The sequence below is a fragment of the Suhomyces tanzawaensis genome (genome assembly GCF_001661415.1).
Source record: "Suhomyces tanzawaensis NRRL Y-17324 unplaced genomic scaffold CANTAscaffold_1, whole genome shotgun sequence".
NCBI classification, from domain to species: Eukaryota; Fungi; Ascomycota; class Pichiomycetes; order Serinales; family Debaryomycetaceae; genus Suhomyces; species Suhomyces tanzawaensis.
Genome location: NW_017963636.1, coordinates 481,345 through 502,563, shown reverse-complemented (window position 1 = coordinate 502,563; position 21,219 = coordinate 481,345). Strand labels below are relative to the sequence as shown.

Below are 21,219 nucleotides of genomic sequence, written 5' to 3'. Positions count from 1 at the left end.
CGATCCATTTTTATAATGGGCACGTAGCAGTTTTAACGCATTGTCAAGTGTGATATAGTCAACCAGGAGCCGAAGGCTTTTAGACTGTCTCACCACCATTTACCATATCAGGTCTCGTTACTCGTTACAGTGCGCACCACTGGAGAGTTGCGTACGAGCACAACAAAAGCCGCTTATGCTGTTTGCCAGCTGCAAATGACCTTATCAGACGATTTTCAGCTTCACGGTGGTATGCACTTATACATGGTCAATTAATCGTTAGTAAATGCGACTTTGCTTGCGATGATAGACCCGCTTCAGTACTGATCGCTGGCAGCAAACCCACCACCGCCCTCGCAAAACTCCCTGAACCCACCGCACTAGCTCCCCATCTCCCGCGCCAACTCTCGCTAGCTCTCGCTAGCTCCCGCGGGAAGCGGTCGTGTGCTGTCATTTTCCAGCGGCGACAAACAACTCCTCCACAAACTCCCTTTACCGTAGTATCTACTCCGTACTTGCAATCCGTCCACCATGTCCTTGCCAATAGCAAACGATTTGGACGCAACGTGGAATTTCATCCAACCCGGCCTTGAGTACATTCTTGGGTCCCATGAGGATCAAGGGGTGACCTCCAAGATGTACATGAATTGCTACACGGCAGTGTACAACTTTTGCGTCAATAAGTCCAGAAGAAGCAACAACGACCACCATTCTACTGCGAATGAGTCTAACCTGTACTCATTGGCAGGAGCTGAGATCTATTCTCGATTGGACAAGTACTTGACGGAATTCATCAGAAACTTGAAGAAAGATCCTAAGGATACGTTTTTGGAGTTCTATGTAAGAAAGTGGACCCGTTTCACTATTGGAGCAGGATACCTCCACAATGTTTTTGACTACATGAACCGTTACTGGGTCCAGAAAGAAAGATCGGACGGAAGAAAGGATATCCACGAGGTGAATACTTTGGCATTGAACAAGTGGAAGACCGAGATGTTTAATGACAACGCTGAGGTATTGATCTCAGAGATCTTGGACTTGATCGAGAAACAAAGAAACAACCAGATCGTCAACACTCAATTGATTTCAATTGCCATTAAGTCCTTGGTGTTTTTGGGCCTTGAAACTCAGGATTCCAAGAAACCCAGCTTGGTTGTATACATCACTAATTTCGAAAAGGCATTTTTAGAGAAGACCAGTCAATACTATAGCAATGAGAGTGCAAAGTTTTTGAGTGAAAATAACGTGGTTGAATACATGAAGAAGTGTGAAAGCCGCTTGTCTGAAGAAATATCCAGATCTAATAACTATTTGGAGGATCACACCAAGAAGTACTTATTGGAAACCTTGAACAAGGTTTTGATTGAAGACCATTCGCAAGAAATGTACAACCAGTTCTTGACATTGTTGGAGCAGAATGAGATTGATCACATCCAAAGAATGTATAAATTACTTTACAAGGTTCCTAAGACTATTGATCCTTTGGCAGACACTTTGGAAAACTACATAAAACAACAAGCATTACTATCAATCGAAGATATGAGAATCTCTATGGAGGCAGCTCAAGATAATTCTACGACAACCGCATCCAAACCGAAGAGGGCTCTGTCCGCAGTTGATCCTAAGACTTACATCAACACCTTGATCACTATCTATTTGCAATTCAACGAGATTGTCATCAAAGCATTCAACAAGGATCCAAGATTCATTAAAGCGTTAGACAACGCTTGTCGGTACTTTGTCAACAACAACCCAATCGCATTACCAACTCCAAAATCTGCTTGTAAGACTCCAGAGCTTTTAGCCAAATACTCAGATTTATTCTTGAGAAGCAACAGCAAGGAGTCCGATATAATTGACATGAATGGTGACAATTTGATGATAATTTTCAAATTCATCAACGATAAGGATTCTTTTGAAGAATTTTACCGTCGTCAATTAGCCAAGAGATTGATCAACAGCAATAGCAAGTCCGAAGAATTAGAGGAGAGTATAATTCAAAGATTGCAAGAGGAAAACTCGATTGAGTATACTTCTAAGATGACCAAAATGTTTTCCGACATGAAGGCCTCTGAGGACTTGAAATCCAAGCTTAATATGAACAACCTGATTGTTAAAGATTTCAATCCATTAATCTTGGCTCAAAGTATGTGGCCCTTTAATCATTCCAAAGATTATAACTTGAATGTCGCTTCTGAATTGATAGAACCATTTGACAATATTGTTAAGGCATATGACTCTCAACATAATGGAAGACAGTTGAAGTGGCTCTGGAACCACGGGAGAGCGGAGGTGAAGGCGAACTTGTCCAAGAAAGGAAAGCCACCATTCCTTTTCACGGTCAGCAATATCCAATTAATGATCTTAATTGCGTTCAATAAGAACAATACTTATACTCTTGGAAATCTTTATGAAATAGTTGGGACATCTAGACATATTTTTGAATCTCATTTGTTACCACTTATCAAGTACAAGTTAATCGAACAATCACCCGCAGGTGATCTTTCCAATGATGATATTACCCTTACCATTGTCGAGGAATACAAGTCGAAGAAGTTGAAGGTCAATTTCATCAGTGTAATTAAGAATACCGAACCAAAGCAGGAAGAAGAAGAGGCTACCAAGGAGATTGATGAAACAAGAAAGAACTTCTTGTCTGCATGTATTGTCAGAATCATGAAGTCTAGAAAGGTGGTTAAGCATAACGACTTGATCAACGAAGTCTTGCCACAAACCCTGTCTCGATTCAGGGCCAAGATCATTGACGTAAAAAGGGTGATTGATCAGTTGATCGAGAAGCAGTACATACAAAGAGTGGAGGGTAACAGTTACGAGTATCTTTCTTAGGACACTGTTGAAGCACGCAAGGAGGACGATTTTGGGCCCTGCGTTATTATTTGGACATGAGGACAACTACTAGAAGTAGTGCCAAATGCTACGGAGACAACTACTACTAGCACTAGCATATAGAAATCTATAATTCGAAGAATTAGAGATCCAGTAGGCACGTGTGGATACACACGTGACAAGACATAAAAATGCTCACTTCATCACACTATGATAAACCCCATGTCTGTGAAGCGGTTTAAATCCGACACCGGCGAGGTAAAGTCGTTGATTCGCTCGAAGGGGCTAGGTACATCTTCTGGGACAATTCTTTATGACGAGGCAGTGGTTTTAGAGGGCCACCAGGGGCCTGTTTTGAGTGCTCGTTTCAGCAGAGATGGAACCAAGATTGCCTCGGGTGGATACGACAAATCGATCAACTTATGGCATCTACCCACACAGCAAGAAGAAGAGCTGCCTAATTATGGAGTTCTCAGTGGTCACAAGTCTGCAGTTACATCTTTGGCGTGGCTTTGGGACGAATCGCTCATCAGCTCCAGCGCGGATTCAACATTGGGCATCTGGGACTCAGAATCAGGCAAGAGGATCAGGAAGCTTCAGGGACACGAAGGAGTTGTCAACCAGGTTGCTGTGTCGTCGGAATCCTTGATTGCGAGTGCTGGCGATGACGGATGCTTGCAGTTGTGGGATTCCAGAGAGAAGAATTCGTTGAACACCATCACTTCCAATTACCCTATACTTGCTACCACATTCAACAATAGAGGTACGACGATCTATGTGGGGGGAATTGAACCCACTGTTCGAGCATACGACGTTCGCGCTCTTGATAAAGAGCTATGGACAAGTGGCGGACAGACTGATACGATCACTTCCTTGGCATTGAACCCCGACGACTCAGTTCTATTGTCTCGTGCCATGAATGGCAACATCAAAACTTACAGTGCCAAGGAGTTTGTACCCGAAGGAATCCCAAGAGCAAACCAATACGGCTACGAAGGTGCACCTTCTGGTTCCGAATATCAAGTCATCAGAGCCTGCTTCAGTAACGACAGCATTTCCATACTTTCTGGATCCGAAGATAGATCAGTGACTTCCTGGGATTTTGGGTCGAGAAAATTGGCTAACAAATACACTGGCCACGAAGGAACGGTATTAGATGTGGATTACCATCCAACAGAACGCATCGTGGTATCGTCATCTACGGACGGAACGGTTATCGTCAGAGAAGTGTAGCTGGATGTTCTGAACTCGGCGAAGCTGTCAGTTCAGGTTTGTATGTATAATAATGTAATATAGATTGGATGACTAGGCAAATGTACAATGTAAAGAATTGCAAACTTGCCAACAACCCCGCACCCAGGTGTAACTATCACAAATCAATTGTGGTTTCTCTTCTGTATGGGCTCTCCCACTATTGTCCCATTCAAAATCTCACTTTCTTTCTGGGAGGCCTAGGGTCATTTTCTTTGTGTGTAAACTTTCTGCTAATCTGAACTTCTTCCCCAATCAAGTCTTCCCCATTAGAATCCCTCATAAAGTCCCTTTTTACCTTCTCTGCTTTAATTTTATTGAGTTTCGCCAAGTTATTTTCATTGAAAAGAAAGACCTTCCAGGTTCTCATAATGCCATGGTCCGTCTGCGTGATTTGATCTTTATGTTCCTTCAAGGAATATTCATCAACATCGGAGTTTCCCACGTTACCATTCAGCGAGAGAGCATTGAATGTGGCAAACTCCACCGCATCTTCGTCGTGAGGTAAAAACTCATGTTTCAAAATATAATTTTGCATTCCAGTATCATCAATGACATACCTTTTCTGGGTATCCCGTTCATTGTCTAGACCATCTTCTTCATCTCTTGATCTTCTTTTATAAATTTCCTCCTCAAGGGTGCCTTTCAACACTAATGTTTCAACAAATACTTCCTGTGTTTGGCCGATTCTGTGTGCTCTTTTAATAGCTTGTGCTTCGACAGATCTTCTCCAGACAGGACTTATGAAGTAGACGTGCGTTGCTGCAATAATGGTCAAACCGTGGGACGCTAACTTTAGATCCATAATAAGGCTGATTCCACCTAACGCTTTACTGTCGTAAGAGCTGAACTCCGTTAAATTCCGGGCCCTCTCAGCAGAGTTAATAAATGTTGCATAAAGAATATAATTCACTCCAAGCACATCTAGTAATTCCGTGAGGTAGTATGCACTGTCTTCGAACTCAAAAAAAACTAACGATTTGACATTTTGTCTTTGGTGTTCAAGCAATCGAGACGAGAGATACGACAATTTCGAAGACGCAGTTCCTAATATCTCAGTATCCTTTAAATTCTTTAAAAAGCCTTGTCCATCATTTATTTTTTTTGCTTCATCACCCAGAGATTTGGGATTGATCTCCTCCAATACTTTGACAACGCTCGGAATATCAACTGCGTTCTTGATTGATTTCTTCAAATTTCCGTCAAACTGTTGATTCTTATCTTGTTTGTTGAATTTCTCGTTGTTTCTCTTCAAATTATCTTCCCAATAGGATTTCCAAAAAGGACTAGAAACTGCCTCCAATTTACCTGCAAGGTCATCTTTGTCCTCCATATTCATAAACCTGTTTTTGTAATAAAACTCCTGAATCTGATGCAAATGTGGAGCCCCAAAAATGTTTATGTCTTTGCTAGTAGAGCCCACTCCAAAAGCCCTAACAAACTCTTGGCTTAATCCTTTAACAAAATATGGCATTTCGTGTAGCAATGCCGAGGTTCTCCAACGTGAATTTCTAAGAGCGTCTTTTGATGCCTTAACAGATTTGACCAATAACTGCAAGTCATATTCATTGTAAACCGTACCACCTAGCTCCTCATTCTTTTTCATTGACTTCTCACAGACTTCAATGAGAAGCTCCACATCCTCTTGCTTAAAACCAGTCCAATGGAAGGTAGCTCTTTGAAGATTTAAAATTAATCTTCTTAATTGCTGAGCATTATTAGGATGAAACATGTAATCAATATCTTTTCTTTCCGAGGAGACGGCATTTACAGCCAAAACTGCTGTGAATAGATTGACCGATAATTTGTTATGATACGAAGGCTCCAAAAATACAGCCTCATGGTGTAATTGTGGCAATTGCAATTCGCTTTCAACATCTTTCAAATTATGTCTCACTATGATAGCTTTGAGGAGGTTCAAAAGGTTCAAGTTTGAGCCAAACAGTCCTCGCTCCAATGGCTTGATTATTTGAGATGTCCAGTACTTCGATTGGGAATGAAATGGTTCAATTTTAAGAAAATTTGCAATGATTGTGCCTAGTTTGTTTAAATCATCTTTCTCATTGAAGCTATTCTTGACTGTATACTTGGAAATCTTTCTAGGCAGATCATTATTGTTCGATTCTTCTTGCTCATCCATGTGTAATCTTGTTAGGCCTGATGTTGGTGTTCCAGTCACTGCCCATCTTCTTTCCGAGTGCATGGTTCTACACAAAAAGCTGATCCTTGAGACTTTTGAAGATAAACTATGGCCTTCATCTATAATCATCCTTTTCCAGTATACTTTTGTCAAGGGATTTTCTGTGCCGTTATCTATCTGTTTGGATATGAATGAGTTTGTGGAAAAAATGACATCATGCTTGATAAGCTCTTTTGGATCACTTGGAATTTGGTTCGTATAAAGAAGACTAGACGTCTGAATAGGTTTCTTGAATTGGTTAGACAAAAATAGAATATTGAGGAAGTCCTTTTGTACATGCTTTTTCATTTCTGCATTCCATTGATTCAAGAGATTATCAGGCACTATGACAAGGGTGGTATTGCATAGTAGTAGCGATCTGAATAGTCTACCCTCCTCTGGTAAATGCTGTTGAAATAGCTGTTGCCTAGATGAGGATTTTCGTGTTCGAAGTACGAAGGGAGATTCGTACTCATTAGAAGTCAAGGATATTTTGAATGTTCCCGATGAATTATTTAATTGTGCTATTATTGAGTCTGGCAAATCACTCTTAAAGTATCTCCATGGTAATGAGTTTTGGTTAATCGAAGTTTTGCACAAGGTCGCTAGAGATGGAACTTGTTTGAGCGAAGTGCTTTCCTCCTTATAGAGCAACATATTCTCAGGAATTTGAGATACTTCATGGTTCGTTAAGCATATCAAACTTAGACAGATAAGGGTCTTACCAAGACCCATATTCTCTGCAAGAATGCCACCACGGGGAAGATCATACATTTCTGGAGTGTTGTAAAACTTGCAAGATATCAAGTCATAGTAGTATTTCTTCGATGTTGGTGATTCCAACTCAATTAGATTGGGAACTAGAGCTCTTGTTGGCACAGACTCCTTCTCCAACATTTTTGCCAAGGACCTTGCTTGAAAAGGGTATAGAGTTGATTTGATTCCTCTGACCAACGAAGTACCTTCTTTTGCGTTTCCCACTAACTTGATTATGATATCACGCACATGTGGTATGTTGCTGTTTGCCGGCTTAGCGATTTCATCAGTGTATTCAGAAATTTCGGGGGATTGCAATTGATCATAAAGATCTTGGATCACATTCAATAGTGGGGTTTTGATGTTCCTCTCACTCACAGGGTCATTGTTCTTACGGTACTCTTCGTTATTTTTCCATCTGGAAATGTGAAAACTAGGGGAATCAGGTTCGCAAAATCCTCTAAAATCAATTAATGATTTTATGTTAAAGGATGAAATTTCTTGGGTGGATTTCCAGCCGCTTGCTGAGTAGTCCAAGAAGCACAATAGACGTGTCCATGCTTTTTTATAATTAACTTCAAGCTTCAGGCTTCCAGGCCTAGACAGTTTCCATTCGTCAAAGTATCTTGCCCCCAGGATATCAGAAGGGATAACGTACACCCTTACTATGCAGACTGGAAAGGAATTCTTCACATCGATTTTAACATTTATGATGCGATAAGTTGCCATAATGAAACGCAAATTGATGAGATAGAATAGATCTGCTATAATTGGATTCGCCTGGGCGATAGTATCGGGGTCCATGAAGTTCAAATCGAGCCATTTCCATGTATATTCACCATCATTTGGATCTATTACCTGGTCATTTTGATCTTTGGATGAGTATGAAATGATTTCCAGCTTTTCAACCTTTAGCTTCATCCTTGTACTCATGCTTTTAGTTTTGCTTGAAGCAGTTAATGACCCCAAACTCTTGCTGTTCCTTTCCAGAGGCACATCATCTGTTATCGGTAACCCTCCACCAATTTCAATCCCTGATGGCAAATTGCATATTTGTAGAGATCCCACAGGAACTAGGTTGTTGAAGTCATTGGATAGGAGAGCTATTCTTTGGATGAGAGTCAAAGGCTGGCCAGGCTGGGACATAGATCTGTTCTTAGATCTTGGTGCAACTAAAATGTTATCTAATATTGATTACACCATGATTACGTAATACATCAATTAAAACTATCACTTGGAATGCTGGCAGTAATTTGAAAACGGGATATCTTGCTAAGTCGAAAGTAAACTGGATACACCGTAGACCAGAAAGCAGAATCCCTCAAGGGCAGACGTAATTGATTCCTCGGAGTAACAAAAACTCCAAAATACATTGCTAAATCCTGACGACTACCGGAAAAGATCATTAGACAAGTCTAGGAGAGTAAGAATATATTGGGAATTCACATGAGATGGATGCTATTATTAAAAATGACAAGCTTTTTAACTTTAGACAGGAGAATGAATGTATATACCCCACGAAATCTGTTTCGAAATCACCGATGATTACTCTACGGGTTATTTAGAGAAGAGACTTTCCTTGGCCATATTGAATCGAATACATAGTGACTATTATTGTTTTACTTGCTTTCCTACTGTATTGGGTTGTTCTATGGAATTGCGAGCAGGGTTAAGCTGCCTAATCAAACAGTCTCTCTATAGTACTGAGAAATTAATCTAGTTATTCCTATAATGGATCTTTATACCTTCGCTCTGTCATTTACCATTTTTGAGCTTTAGGTGAGCTATGCCGTAAAGATCTCCTACGCAAGGAAACTTCCTAATTTCGACCTGGAACAACTGTCTCTGAATTAGCAATAATATACACGTAAGATTCAGGCCAAGTTTGCCTTCCAGTTCCAAATTTATCAGCAATATCAGCTCGAAATATCCCATGGGCTTATTCCGAAGTGTACAGGCTAGTTCTCAATAGTATTCCCCTATCTGTTCTTCACTCTAATAGTTGCGAAATCGCACTCCATATACCGGCGTGGCCCTACCACACTCCTCTAATTGATTGCCATCTATCACCACCTCCTTTCCACAATGAAAACGTATCTCCTTCAGGTGCCTGCTAAGAAGACGGAAGAGGTCAATTGGGTTAAACCTCTCAACAACTACCTTCTTTCCGTGTATGGAAACACCTCAGAATACCAAGAGGATCTTGCCTCTTTGGACAAGTTGAGACAAGACCTCAGAGGGGCCTCTCCGAATAAAACGGGAATCAAGCTCTACTGCAAGTACTACAGTCAAATAGAGCTCTTAGACTTGCGTGTCCCCTTTTCCAGCGTCAACAAGCACAAGAAGATCAGCTTTGAGTGGCACGACGTGTTTCAAGCAGACGTCACCCACAAACAACATGCCTTGCCCTTTGAGAAGGCCAACATCTTGTTCAATTTGGGTGCCATATTGTCCGGGTATGCTGTGACCCGATACGACGAGGCCCAGAAGTCTAGCTCTGCCGAAGGAAGCACTAACCCTGACGAATTGGTTACCGAATCTATCAAGGTGCTACTGCAAACAGCAGGCGTGTTTCAATTCATACAAGAGAACTTTCTACACGCACCATCCTATGACTTGAGCCAGCCAACGATCCGTTTCTTGGTGAAGCTCATGTTGGCACAGGCCCAGGAGATTTTCGTCATGAAGGTGATTAGTGGAGACTTGGAACAGAAGAAAAACTCTTTGATCTCTAAGTTGTGCAGAAGTACTGCTTCTCATTACGAGGAATGCTTCAAGATGATTAGGGAGCTTGATACTGACGTTGGTAGTGTTTCCACTACCGATGAAGAACGTGAGTCGGATTCACCAGATGATATTTGGGAGAATCCAACTAGTGCGGATTACGTGGAAGAAGGACCTCAGTCCCAGCTAGACTCGAATCTTGATGAATCTTGGATTGCCATTATTCATTTCAAATTAATCTATTACAAGTCGTTGGCATACTACTTCAATGGGTTAAATTTTGAAGCTGGAAGAAAGTATGGCCAAGCCTTGGCATATTTGACTAAGTCTTCAGATATTTTGAATGAGCTTCCTAGCGAAACTTTAAAGATAATCGGCAAAAAGATTGGTGGAGACGCTTATGAGTTATTGGACAATTACAAATACCAGAAGGATGCGGTTGCAATCAAATTGGGTGACCTCAACAAAGATAATGACTTGATTTATCATGATATCATTCCTTCATTGGTGACATTGCCAGATATCAAACCTATGGATAGTACCAAGATTATTCCTATGAATGAAATAGACTTATTCCAGGAAATTAACGAGCACAACTACAGCCATTTCTTGACAAACGTGGTTCCTATCAATATTCATGAGCTCTTGAGCTACTATTCCGAGGAAAAATCGCAGTTCTTGCGTAATGAGTTGGATATGGTTGATGTGTCTAATGAAGAGTTGGCATCTGTCTTGGAATACTTGAAATTACCGAAGGCATTGGCAACTTTGAAGGAGTTGTTAGGCAATGAAGACCTTGGCTCTGATCCAAGTGCCTCTGATGATATTGATCCAAACTTAAAGAGAATAGCTGACGAGGTTGGATCTAAATACTCGGCAGATGTGGGTAACAGGAACCAGATCACGTACACTAGAAAACAAATCTATGATAATATCACGGAAGGTGAAAGCATATTGGCCAGTGCACAGGGCGCAGTTGACTCTGAAAGATTAGCCAAGTGTAAGGATGATATGATCAAGATCAAGAAAGCATTATATGATGCTACCAATTCGGACGGTAGATTGTTTGGCCTTGTTAATGATTCTAACAGTCAATTGTATCAAATATTGGGAAAGGGGTCGGCCTCATCCGAATTCCGTCAATTGTTCGAGGTGAAAAATGGGCCAGTTTCAGAGAACAAGTTAGTTGAAGAGATTAGTTTACTCGATATCGATGACTTCAAGCCCACCAAACCTCAAGGGGGGATCAGCAAACAGATCAAGAGAGTCGAAGATATCTTACATGATTTGAACGTGATAAGGAGCAATAAGAATAAGTTGATAGAAGCGTTGAAGAAAGAGATACACGAGGACGATATTTCGGATATCTTGATCCTCAATAGTAGAATCAAGAGTTCTAGCGAAATCAAACAGGCGATTTTCCCTGAGGAGATGAAAAAGTTTGAAGTATACAACAACGAACTTGACAAGTTGATCGAAAGACAGAAGACTTTCATCAAAGATTTGGGGATCGAATGGGACCAATTGTCTCAGAATGGAGAGGTGAAGGAGATACAAAAGTCGAAAAAGTTCCGCACCCAGTTGATCGAGGACCAACAGCAAAAGATCGAACGATTCTACAATGACATTTGGCAACAATATTCCACTGGATTGAGCCGTGGGGTCGAATTCTACAAGCAATTGTTGAACTACAGCGAAGGATTGAAACAGAGAATTATTTCTGAGTCTAGAAGGGAGCCACAAAGGCAACCGCAGGCCCCCTTTTACGGCCAGGACTATCGGGGAGCACCTTCTCTTCCCCCCAAGAGACCGTCACAAAGCCAGCCCGCGGGAGGATTTTATTCACAAACTCCCGTGACTCCCTCGGCAACAGGTTCGCCTAGCGTGTCAAATATGTCGCGAAACCCGTCTATCTCCGGTGGCCCCCCACAATTTCACCAACCAGGGCAAGTAAACCCACAGGCCCAGGGTGCAGGTTCAGCCCCTGGCTCCGATCTCATCTATAACAATCCGTCCACCTATCAGCCCAATATGTACAACTTCTTCTCCAACAACTGATAGCTTGATTCTACCAATTTAATAAAAGAGTGCTACTTGCATATCCAGCATGCATATCCGCAGCCCAATGTGGTGATCGTAGGCCCCAAAAGAAAATATCACGTCAAGTTAGACCAGTGACAGTACGTCCAGGAATTACTCCCAAACAAGAGATATTCGGACCAATGCATACTTTTGTTTTTGTGTACTAAGCAGAAATGCGCCCAATTTCGTGCCGTCCGCACTTCGGGATGATCTCTTGGTTCATTGGCGAGCCGTAAGCATGTGGGGCTTATACTATCAGGGAGCCATAGAACACCGCCGATCGGAGCGTAGATCCCCCAGAAAGGAACTCTGCGGCCGTTCCCACGCTGAGCCTTCACCCTGGAGGAATATTGCGCTCGGTAATCCCTCGATTAGCTCTATGCACATCGTAAAACTGTGACCTGGTAGTCGAAAATCTTCGTGAAAACTGCATATGTCCATAACCATAAGACCGGTTGGGTGACCACCTATTGGAGAACGGCTAGGTGGAACACACACGACACGAACTGCCAGCTGGCACGTGTCACCGTTTGTCTGGCTAGAAAATATTTGGTGGGGTTTAACCACTCTGGGAGCTGATTTGTCTCCAATAACACTAATAGGTTCGATCTTTGTGGTATCAACAAAAAATATGCATGATGGGAAACAAAAATAATCCCAAGCTGGTGGAGATCGTCTCGCGACATGCCCGGGCTATCGCCACCGTCCAAGCCTGAGGCCTCTAGCTAGACACCATCTGGCTATTTCTCCAGACTTCGACCAGATACTTTGTTCTGAGGCGCTGAATCGCCTATCGTCAAGCTGTGGACCATCTCGTATTTTTAAGAGCCAAAAGCGCGTATTGTTTTGGTCGCACAACCCACCATTATTGCATTGGCGCCTATGCCCGAGGCCTCAATGCCATGCATTATTATTCACTAGGTCAAAAATGACCCAAGATACATAAATAGCCCACAGCCCTCTGGCACTAACTTACTCACTTTATCAAGATGCATATTTCAACTTTGGTTTCAGGGTTCTTCTTGGCTTCTTTGGCCCTGGCCATCTCTTGTAACAGCACCAACCCCTGTCCCGAATCCGCTCCATGTTGCTCCCAATACGGTATTTGTGGTACTGGTAACCTCTGTGCCAACGGTTGTATCATTAAGAACTCCTACAACTTGACTTCATGTCTTCCAATGCCAAGAATGGGCTCGTTCGAGACCCAGTTCGACTCCCTCGACAAGTTGCAAGTGTCTATCGACTACTTGGGTAACTCGTCTGCCGTTGACTGGTTGTACTCAGGATGGGTCGACATCCACGACGACGCCTTGTTGATGGAAATGCCACAATATTCCGGTGGTTCTGTTGTCAGTTCCACCAAGTACTTGTTGTACGGTAAGGTTTCTGCCACCATCAAGAGTTCTCACTTGCAAGGTGTGATCACTTCCTTCATTACCTACTCGGATCTCGAGGATGAAATCGATTTCGAGTTCGTTGGTTACGACACCACTCAAGTCCAAACCAACTACTACTCTCAAGGTGCTTTGGATTACACCAAGGGCCACAACTCTTCCACTTCTGACACCATGGCCAACTGGCACACTTACACCATTGACTGGCAAGAAGACAAGATCGACTGGTACATCGATGGTGACAAGATCAGAACCCTTGACAAGGCTTCCACCCACAACTCGACCGACAACACCTATGCCTTCCCTCAAACTCCATCCAGAATCCAAATGTCTCTTTGGCCAGGTGGTAATGCCACCAGTCCTATCGGTACCAGAGCTTGGGCCGGTGGTGAGATCGACTGGGACTCCAAGGACATCCAAGACAATGGTTACTACTATGCTTACCTTAAAAACGTCACCGTCGAGGCTTATGACTTACCAAGCGGCATTGGCAGAGACACTTCTGGTGGTAACAGCAGCAAGTTCGACACTTACGTCGTTAACAGCACCCATGGTACCCAATCAAACATTATGATCTCTAACAGAGAAACCATCCTTGGTGACGAAGATGGCACTGGTTTTGACAGAAAGCTCGACAAGCTCCAATCCTCATCTGCTTCTGCCTCCTCATCTGCTTCTTCCTCTGGCTCCAGATCTTCCTCTGGTTCTGCCTCTACCACTGCTTCTAGAAGTGGTGCTTCCGGTTCTTCCACCCAGTCTGGTGCTAGAACCACTAGTACCAACACCAGCTCCGCCAACGGTGACTTCGCCCAAAACTCGGCCTCAGCATCTGGTTCTTCCAGCAATGCCGCTGGATCCAATAACGTTTCTTGGGAACTGTTGGCCGGATTCCTTGCTGTCATTGGCAGTATCATCTCATTGTAATGTTTAGACTAAAGAGTAATAATGATATCCAACGCCTCTGTAATATTGACTTCTCCGGCTGAATTGCCCTGAGTATAATAAATTTAGTTATGCTTCATATTAATTGTTATCAGAGTATATTTATATTCTTTTACACGGATTATAGCATTTAGCAGGCGTGTAGTTGATATTGGCTGTAAACAAAACACGCAAGTCACGTGACAAGTTCACTTCTCTATATCCCAGTTAAAGATAGTATGTCTATCTGCAGCAGGAGTGCCATAAAATGTGGAATCAGGCGGCGACATTGACAAGCATGCAACATCACGAGGGGTTGAGCTTCGCATGATGAGCATTTGGGGCCGGTTGGCCTGGAATCATGCAAAAAGCTCCGTATAACTCCCTTAACATGCAAACCTACAATATTTCTTCTTATAGAATTTGGCACAGCCAGACACAAGAAGCAATGTTCAAGCATCAGCCTAGCACCCGGCGGCTTCTGAGTTGATAGGAGTATGAATCCTACTGCAGCTCATTTTGATGTCGCAGATCGCGTGTCGTCTGCACCGTGTCGCGCGCACCCTGCCGGCTGATGTCGCGCGTTGGCCACGTGACACTCGTCCATATTTTCAAAAGGCCAACAACACTCATAAATCAATCACCACCGCCATCATGAAGATGCTAACCAAATTCGAGTCCAAGTCCTCTAGGGCTAAGGGCGTGGCATTCCACCCCAAAAGACCTTGGGTTTTGGTCTCCCTCCACTCGTCTACTATCCAATTATGGGATTACCGTATGGGTACCTTGATTGACCGGTTTGAAGAACATACTGGACCAGTCAGATGTGTTGATTTCCATCCTACCCAGCCATTGTTTGTTTCGGGAGGTGACGACTATCTGATCAAGGTGTGGTCCTTAAAAGACAGACTGTGTATCTTCACTCTCCAAGGACACTTGGACTACATTAGAACTGTGTCTTTCCACAACGAATTGCCATGGATCATCTCGTGTTCCGACGATCAAACCATCAGAATCTGGAACTGGCAGAATCAGCAGGAGATCGCCTGCTTGACTGGCCACAACCACTATGTGATGTCTGCGCAATTCCACCCTACCGATGATTTGATTGTTTCTGCTTCGTTGGATCAAACTGTCAGGGTGTGGGACATCTCTGGTTTGAGAAAGAAGCACTCTGCCCCAACCTCCGCTGCTAGATCATTCGAAGACCAATTACAGAGACAGCAATTGCCTCAACAAGACATTTTTGGTAACGTTAATGCTATTGTCAAGTACGTCTTGGAAGGCCACGACAAGGGGGTCAACTGGGCCACCTTCCACCCTACCTTGCCATTGATCGTCTCTGCTGGTGACGACAGATTGGTCAAGTTGTGGAGAATGAGTGATACCAAGGCCTGGGAAGTGGATACTTGCAGAGGCCACACCGGTAACGTGTTGAGTGCTGTTTTCCATCCTCAACAAGACTTGATTCTCTCAGTTTCTGATGACAAGACCATCAGGGTCTGGGACCTCAACAAGCGTGTTCCTATTAAGCAGTTTAGAAGAGAACACGATCGTTTCTGGTTAATCACCCCTCATCCTACCATGAACTTGTTTGCTACTTGTCATGACTCCGGTGTTATGGTATTCAAGTTAGAGAGAGAACGTCCTGCCCACGCGTTGTTCCAAAACAACTTGTTCTACGTCAACTCCGCAAAACAACTCCAATCTTACGATTTCCAAAAACAGGAAAGCTCGTTGCCTATGTTGAGTTTGAAAAAGATCGGTAAGACTTGGTCCTTCATGAGAACCCTTTCCTATAATCAAGCCGATCACTCGATTTTAGTCACCCATGGTGAAGGTGACAACGGTGGATACGCATTAATTTCCTTGCCTAAACACGTTACTGGTGCCATCGAACCTACTGACATCAGACAGGGTGAAGGCAGATTTGCTTGCTTCATTTCCAGAAACAGATTTGTCACTTTCATCAAGTCCACTAAGACCTTGTATGTCAAGGATTTATCCAATAACATTACCAAAACTGTCCAGCTTGATTCTTCCGTCAACGATGTCTTATACGGTGGTGCAGGTAGAGTACTTCTTGTGAAGAGTCATTCCGTCATCAACTACGATGTCCAACAAAGAAAGGAATTGTCTGAATTGAGTGTGAACAACGCAAAATACGTGTCGGCTTCATTGGATGGTCAATATTTGGCTTTCTTGTCCAAGCACACCATTACCATTGCTGATAAGGACTTGAACCTTATCACCTCAATGCATGAAACCATTAGAATCAAGAGTGCTGCATGGGACGACTCTGGTGTATTATTGTACTCCACATTGAACCACATCAAATATACCCTTTTGAACGGTGATAATGGAATCATCAAGACCTTACAAAACACCTTATACATCACCAAGATCACCAATAACCAGGTCTACTGTTTGAATAGGGCAGGTCAGGTTGAGGTCGTCCAGATTGACCCAACTGAATTCAGATTCAAGAAGTCTTTGGTGAACAAGAATTTCGGTGAAGTGTTGAGAATCATTAAGAATTCCAATTTGGTTGGTCAAAACATTATTGGTTATTTACAAAAGAAGGGCTATCCAGAAATTGCTTTGCAATTCGTTCAAGACCCAGAAACCAGATTCGAATTGGCCTTGGAATGTAGCAACTTAGTCGTCGCTCTTGAACAAGCCAAGATCTTAAACAACCCTAAGATTTGGGAAAAGTTGGGCGAAGAAGCCTTGAACCAAGGTAACCTTGATATCGTTGAATTTGTCTACCAACAATTACACCACTTCGACAAATTATCCTTCCTTTACTTGCTTAGAGGTGATTCGGATAGATTAGCCAAGATGTCTGCCATTGCCGAACATCGTGGTGATTTCTCCAGTTTGCTTCAAAACACTCTTTACAACAACGACATCGAGAAGAGAGTCAAGGTGTATATTCAAGCTGGATTGTTACCTTTAGCCTACACTTTGGCCAAGTCCAACGGTTTGGATGAGTTAGCAGATGAAATCTTGAAAGAATCCGGTGTTGATAAGAAAGATGTTAGCTTGCCACAGTTAGGTCAACTGCTTTCATTACCAAGCTCCTTGAATGCTCCAATTGATAACTGGCCATTGAAGGAATCTTCATTGTCTTACTTTGAAAATGCTCTTAAGTCGGGTAATCTCGAAGGTTTGAGCATCGAAGATAAGCCAGAAGTTAAAGCACAAGACACACTTGCCATCGACTTTGAAGACGCCGAAGACGTTGGAGAGTTTGGCGAAGAAGACGAAGCTGATGGAGGTGCTTGGGACTTGGATGACGAATTGGACATTGATGACGACATTCCAGATGATGTTGAAGGTCCTACATTGATCACCAATGAAGGTGAAATAGGCATCTGGTTAAGTAATGCTAAGACTCCTGCTAGTTATGTTGCTGCAGGGTCTGTTGAGCAAGCTGCTTCCTTATTGAACAAGCAATTGGGTGTGGTGAATTTCGAACCTTTACGTTCTAGGTTTATTGAGGTTTACCAAGCTTCCAAATTGCAATTACCAGGTATTGATGATTTGCCAGCCATGAGAGACTTTGTGAGAGCAGAGAATGACGAGGATGATCCTTCTAAATTCAAGCCTTTAATTCCAGGATTCGATACTTTGGAGGAAAGGTTACAAACTGGATTCAAGCAGTTCAAGGAAAATGACTTGAAATCAGCCATCAGCACATTCAAAGATATTATCTATACTATAACAGTCATAACCGTGGACGACGAAGACCAAGAGGCCAAGTGTAAGGACATCTTGATCTTGTGTCGTGAATACATCTTGGGTTTGTCGATAGAATTGGAGCGTCGTTCCTTAGATCCTTCCAATGTCAAGAGAAACTTGGAATTGGCAGCTTATTTCACCAGAACTAAGCTTCAAAATCCTCATAAGGTGAATGCCTTGCAAGTGGCCATGACTCAAACCTTCAAGAACAAAAACTATGCTAGTGCCTCCTACTTTGCTGGCGAGCTTTTGAAGATTGTTTCTACTGGTGCAAGGGCAGAGCAAGCGCAAAAATTAAAGACCAAGGCAGACTCTGTCTCCAGCGATGCCGTGGAGATAGATTTCGATCCATATGCCGAGTTTGACATCTGTTCTGCTTCGTACACCCCAATCTACAAGGGTGCACCCTTTGTCACCGAAGCATTGGTGGGTGCAAAGTACAAGCCAGAATACAAGGGCAAGGTTTGTAAGGTTACTGGTATCACTGCAATCGGTGTTCCTGCCTCTGGCTTGCGTATTGTGGGGTAGTGGGCTCCATAGTGTGAGTAGATGAATTGTTTTGAATAAAAACTCCTGTTTTTGATCTGTAGCGACGCTAGGTAGTGTGCTAGCGAGGATTCCCGCTAATTGTTCGTTAGGGGGAAACCTCGCGGCTTCCACAGAGGATGTTGGCGTAAATCAATCGGAGCACCAGTAGTTCCATCGGAAATTTCCTGGAACTTATCTGGCAGCACAGGGCCAGCCTAGTAGGGTTCTATTGTCAGCGTGAGCTCATGTCGTACCTCGAAATCCTGCTTCCCGGGCATAGTCCTCACCCCGCAGGTACCGCTAAAGGCACGCCAACTCCAGTGCGATGTCGCCCAATTTGACTGAAAATTTGACTATCTGGCTATCTACCCCAAACCTTCCTTTAACTTCTCACTTAGAGATATCTATTCCACATACGGGGGAAATTGCATTTAAGCGTCGCCAGACTTCATCTTACGTCGTGATCAACATACAGTGCAATGACTGAAGCCGCAAACGCGTCCGAGGCCATCAAGCTCAAGGACGAAGGAAATGCCCACCTCAAGGCCCAGCAGTACTCCGAGGCCATTGAATCCTACACCAAGGCCATCGAGTTGGACGGGAACAATGCCGTGTTCTACTCCAACAGAGCCCAGGTCCATATCAAGCTCGAAAACTATGGTTTGGCCATCATCGACTGTGACAAGGCCTTGGCCATTGATCCCAACTTCGTCAAGGCGTACTACCGCAAGGGTGTATCGCAAATGGCCATTTTGAAGCACAAGGAGGCCCAGCAGAGTTTCAAGATCATTTTGAAGAAGTTGCCCAACGACAAGCTCACATTGGAGAACTTCAAACAGTGCACCAACTACTTGAAGCGTCAGGCATTCGAAAAAGCCATTGCTGGAGACGATAAGGTGTCCGTCATCAGCACCATCGATTATGAAGGGGTGCAGATTGAGAAGTCATGGCAGGGACCATCCTTGGAAATCCATGCCGAAAAAGTGGCCCAGGACTCGCCAGTAACAGTCACCATCGAGGGTTTGGACAAAGACTACTTGAAGTATATGATCCAATTGTTCAAAGATGGCGGAAAGTTGCCCAAGAAGCACGTTTTTGCCATTGTCGCAAAGGTGTATCAATTGCTTCGTCAAGAGGCCACAATGGTCGAGCTTGTCTTGCCACACAGTAAGCTTGATGCCACTGGATCGAAAGATGAAATTTTATTAGAAAACGGTAAGAAGTTGACCGTAGTTGGTGACACCCATGGTCAGTTCTATGACTTGATGAATCTATTCGACAAATTTGGACACGTCTCGGAGGAACATATCTACATCTTCAATGGTGACTTCGTTGACCGTGGCTCGTGGTCTTGTGAAGTGGCGTTGTATTTGTATGTGTTGAAGATCTTGTACCCTAAGTCTATCTTCCTCAACCGTGGTAACCACGAGACCAACGATATGAATAAGACCTACGGATTCACCGACGAATGTGAACACAAGTATTCGAAAAAGATCTTCGAAGTGTTTGCTGAGTCTTTTGGGGCCTTGCCATTGGCTGCATTGATCAACAGATCATACTTGTGCATGCATGGAGGTTTATTCTCTGACGATAATGTCCGCTTGGAAGATATCAAGAAGTTCAACAGATTCCCAGTTTCCGGATCTACACAGCCTCCACGGGAAGGTATTGCGATGGAGTTGTTGTGGACCGATCCTCAGCCAACACCTGGAAGATCACCATCCAAGAGAGGAATCGGTATGCAATTCGGACCCGACATCACCGAGAAGTTCTGCTTGAACAACAAAATCAGAAAGGTGTTGCGGTCGCACGAGGTCAGAATGGGCGGTGTAGAGGAGGAGCACAATGGCCGTTTGATTACCGTCTTTAGTGCACCCAACTACTGTGACTCCACCGGGAACTTGGGTGGTGTCGTCCATTTCACCGAGAACAGTCAATATGACAGCGCTGCTGACAATGGCGAAGGGTACAAGGATGTCGACGACAAGAACTGTCCCTGGGACTTGGAAATCGAAACGTTCAGTGCCGTGCCACATCCAGACATTAAGCCAATGGCCTATTCCAAGGGAGGATTTGGCTTCTAGAGATTTCCATAGACGGCTGTGTAAACCGGCCCATGTATATTATTTTAATGTTAAAAAGAACCTCCATGTAGTGACTGGACTCCCGAATTAGAATAATGGGCCCCTGGTGATGGTCATCACCGTGTCTGGCACTCAAAGGCCGGCTCACGTGCCCAAATATATCATGAGCACATTTCTGGAACCATTTGAGGTCAGCTAGGCTCGATTCTTCCAGCATTAATTCTGTCGAGTAACTCCACCGCCTTTGCTAGCAACATCCAACCATACAATGCTGCAGAACCACCATCAGGAAGTAGACGACGATGAGCCCGACGAGTGGGACCAACGGATCATCAACACAGGCTGCCACGACGAGAACCTCAAGCTCCAGCTTTGCCATGCTGACAACGGCGACTGGAGGAAGTGCTTACCCGAGATGCAAGCGTTCAGAGAGTGCTGGGACAAGAACAAGAACAATGAGCGGACCAGCACCGTCAATAACGACTAAACCATGGAAAATACCTGGGGAGAGAGGTTGCGAGGAAGTCGCCCGTGCTCCAGAAAGCCTTCAATGCTCCATTATCTGTATATAGTATTGCCATAAACGCCAATCAACAAACGGTGTAGAAAGCTGGGAGTGACAATTTTATAGAAAATCATTCATTACACTTGTGACTTTGGCCCGTTGTTATCTGCAACATTTCTTACGTTTCTTTCAATTACTCCTCACATTTCTTTCGGTTTATTTCTC

The 21,219-nt window shown here is 43.5% G+C and overlaps 7 protein-coding genes across 7 annotated transcripts; 6 read left to right on the top strand and 1 right to left on the bottom strand.

Moving 5' to 3' along the window:
• Nucleotides 1-510: 510 nt before the first annotated feature.
• CDC53 (cullin) lies at nucleotides 511-2,826 on the top strand (the record flags this gene model as incomplete). Its single annotated transcript, XM_020211349.1, has 1 exon — nucleotides 511-2,826. One exon carries the CDS (start codon nucleotides 511-513, stop codon nucleotides 2,824-2,826), a length of 2,316 nt encoding a protein of 771 aa, XP_020066655.1.
• A 222-nt stretch (nucleotides 2,827-3,048) lies between these two features.
• Nucleotides 3,049-4,059, top strand: CANTADRAFT_87516 (WD40 repeat domain-containing protein; the record flags this gene model as incomplete). The annotated part of the gene is made up of 1 exon (XM_020211348.1): nucleotides 3,049-4,059. The coding sequence occupies one exon, from the start codon at nucleotides 3,049-3,051 to the stop codon at nucleotides 4,057-4,059; it is 1,011 nt and encodes a 336-aa protein (XP_020066654.1).
• Nucleotides 4,060-4,249: 190 nt separating this feature from the next.
• On the bottom strand, nucleotides 4,250-8,158 carry CANTADRAFT_24442 (uncharacterized protein; the record flags this gene model as incomplete). Its single annotated transcript, XM_020207118.1, has 1 exon — nucleotides 4,250-8,158. The coding sequence occupies one exon, from the start codon at nucleotides 8,156-8,158 to the stop codon at nucleotides 4,250-4,252; it is 3,909 nt and encodes a 1,302-aa protein (XP_020066653.1).
• Nucleotides 8,159-9,097: 939 nt separating this feature from the next.
• On the top strand, nucleotides 9,098-11,794 carry BRO1 (Bro1p; the record flags this gene model as incomplete). Its single annotated transcript, XM_020206418.1, has 1 exon — nucleotides 9,098-11,794. The coding sequence occupies one exon, from the start codon at nucleotides 9,098-9,100 to the stop codon at nucleotides 11,792-11,794; it is 2,697 nt and encodes an 898-aa protein (XP_020066652.1).
• Nucleotides 11,795-12,861: 1,067 nt separating this feature from the next.
• Nucleotides 12,862-14,058, top strand: UTR2 (Utr2p; the record flags this gene model as incomplete). Its single annotated transcript, XM_020208879.1, has 1 exon — nucleotides 12,862-14,058. A coding segment is annotated over one exon (1,197 nt), but the record flags the coding sequence as incomplete, so codon positions are not given.
• A 729-nt stretch (nucleotides 14,059-14,787) lies between these two features.
• Nucleotides 14,788-18,405, top strand: CANTADRAFT_44260 (coatomer subunit alpha; the record flags this gene model as incomplete). The annotated part of the gene is made up of 1 exon (XM_020209080.1): nucleotides 14,788-18,405. One exon carries the CDS (start codon nucleotides 14,788-14,790, stop codon nucleotides 18,403-18,405), a length of 3,618 nt encoding a protein of 1,205 aa, XP_020066650.1.
• Nucleotides 18,406-20,757: 2,352 nt separating this feature from the next.
• Nucleotides 20,758-20,976, top strand: CANTADRAFT_46170 (uncharacterized protein; the record flags this gene model as incomplete). The annotated part of the gene is made up of 1 exon (XM_020209300.1): nucleotides 20,758-20,976. The coding sequence occupies one exon, from the start codon at nucleotides 20,758-20,760 to the stop codon at nucleotides 20,974-20,976; it is 219 nt and encodes a 72-aa protein (XP_020066649.1).
• Nucleotides 20,977-21,219: the final 243 nt, after the last annotated feature.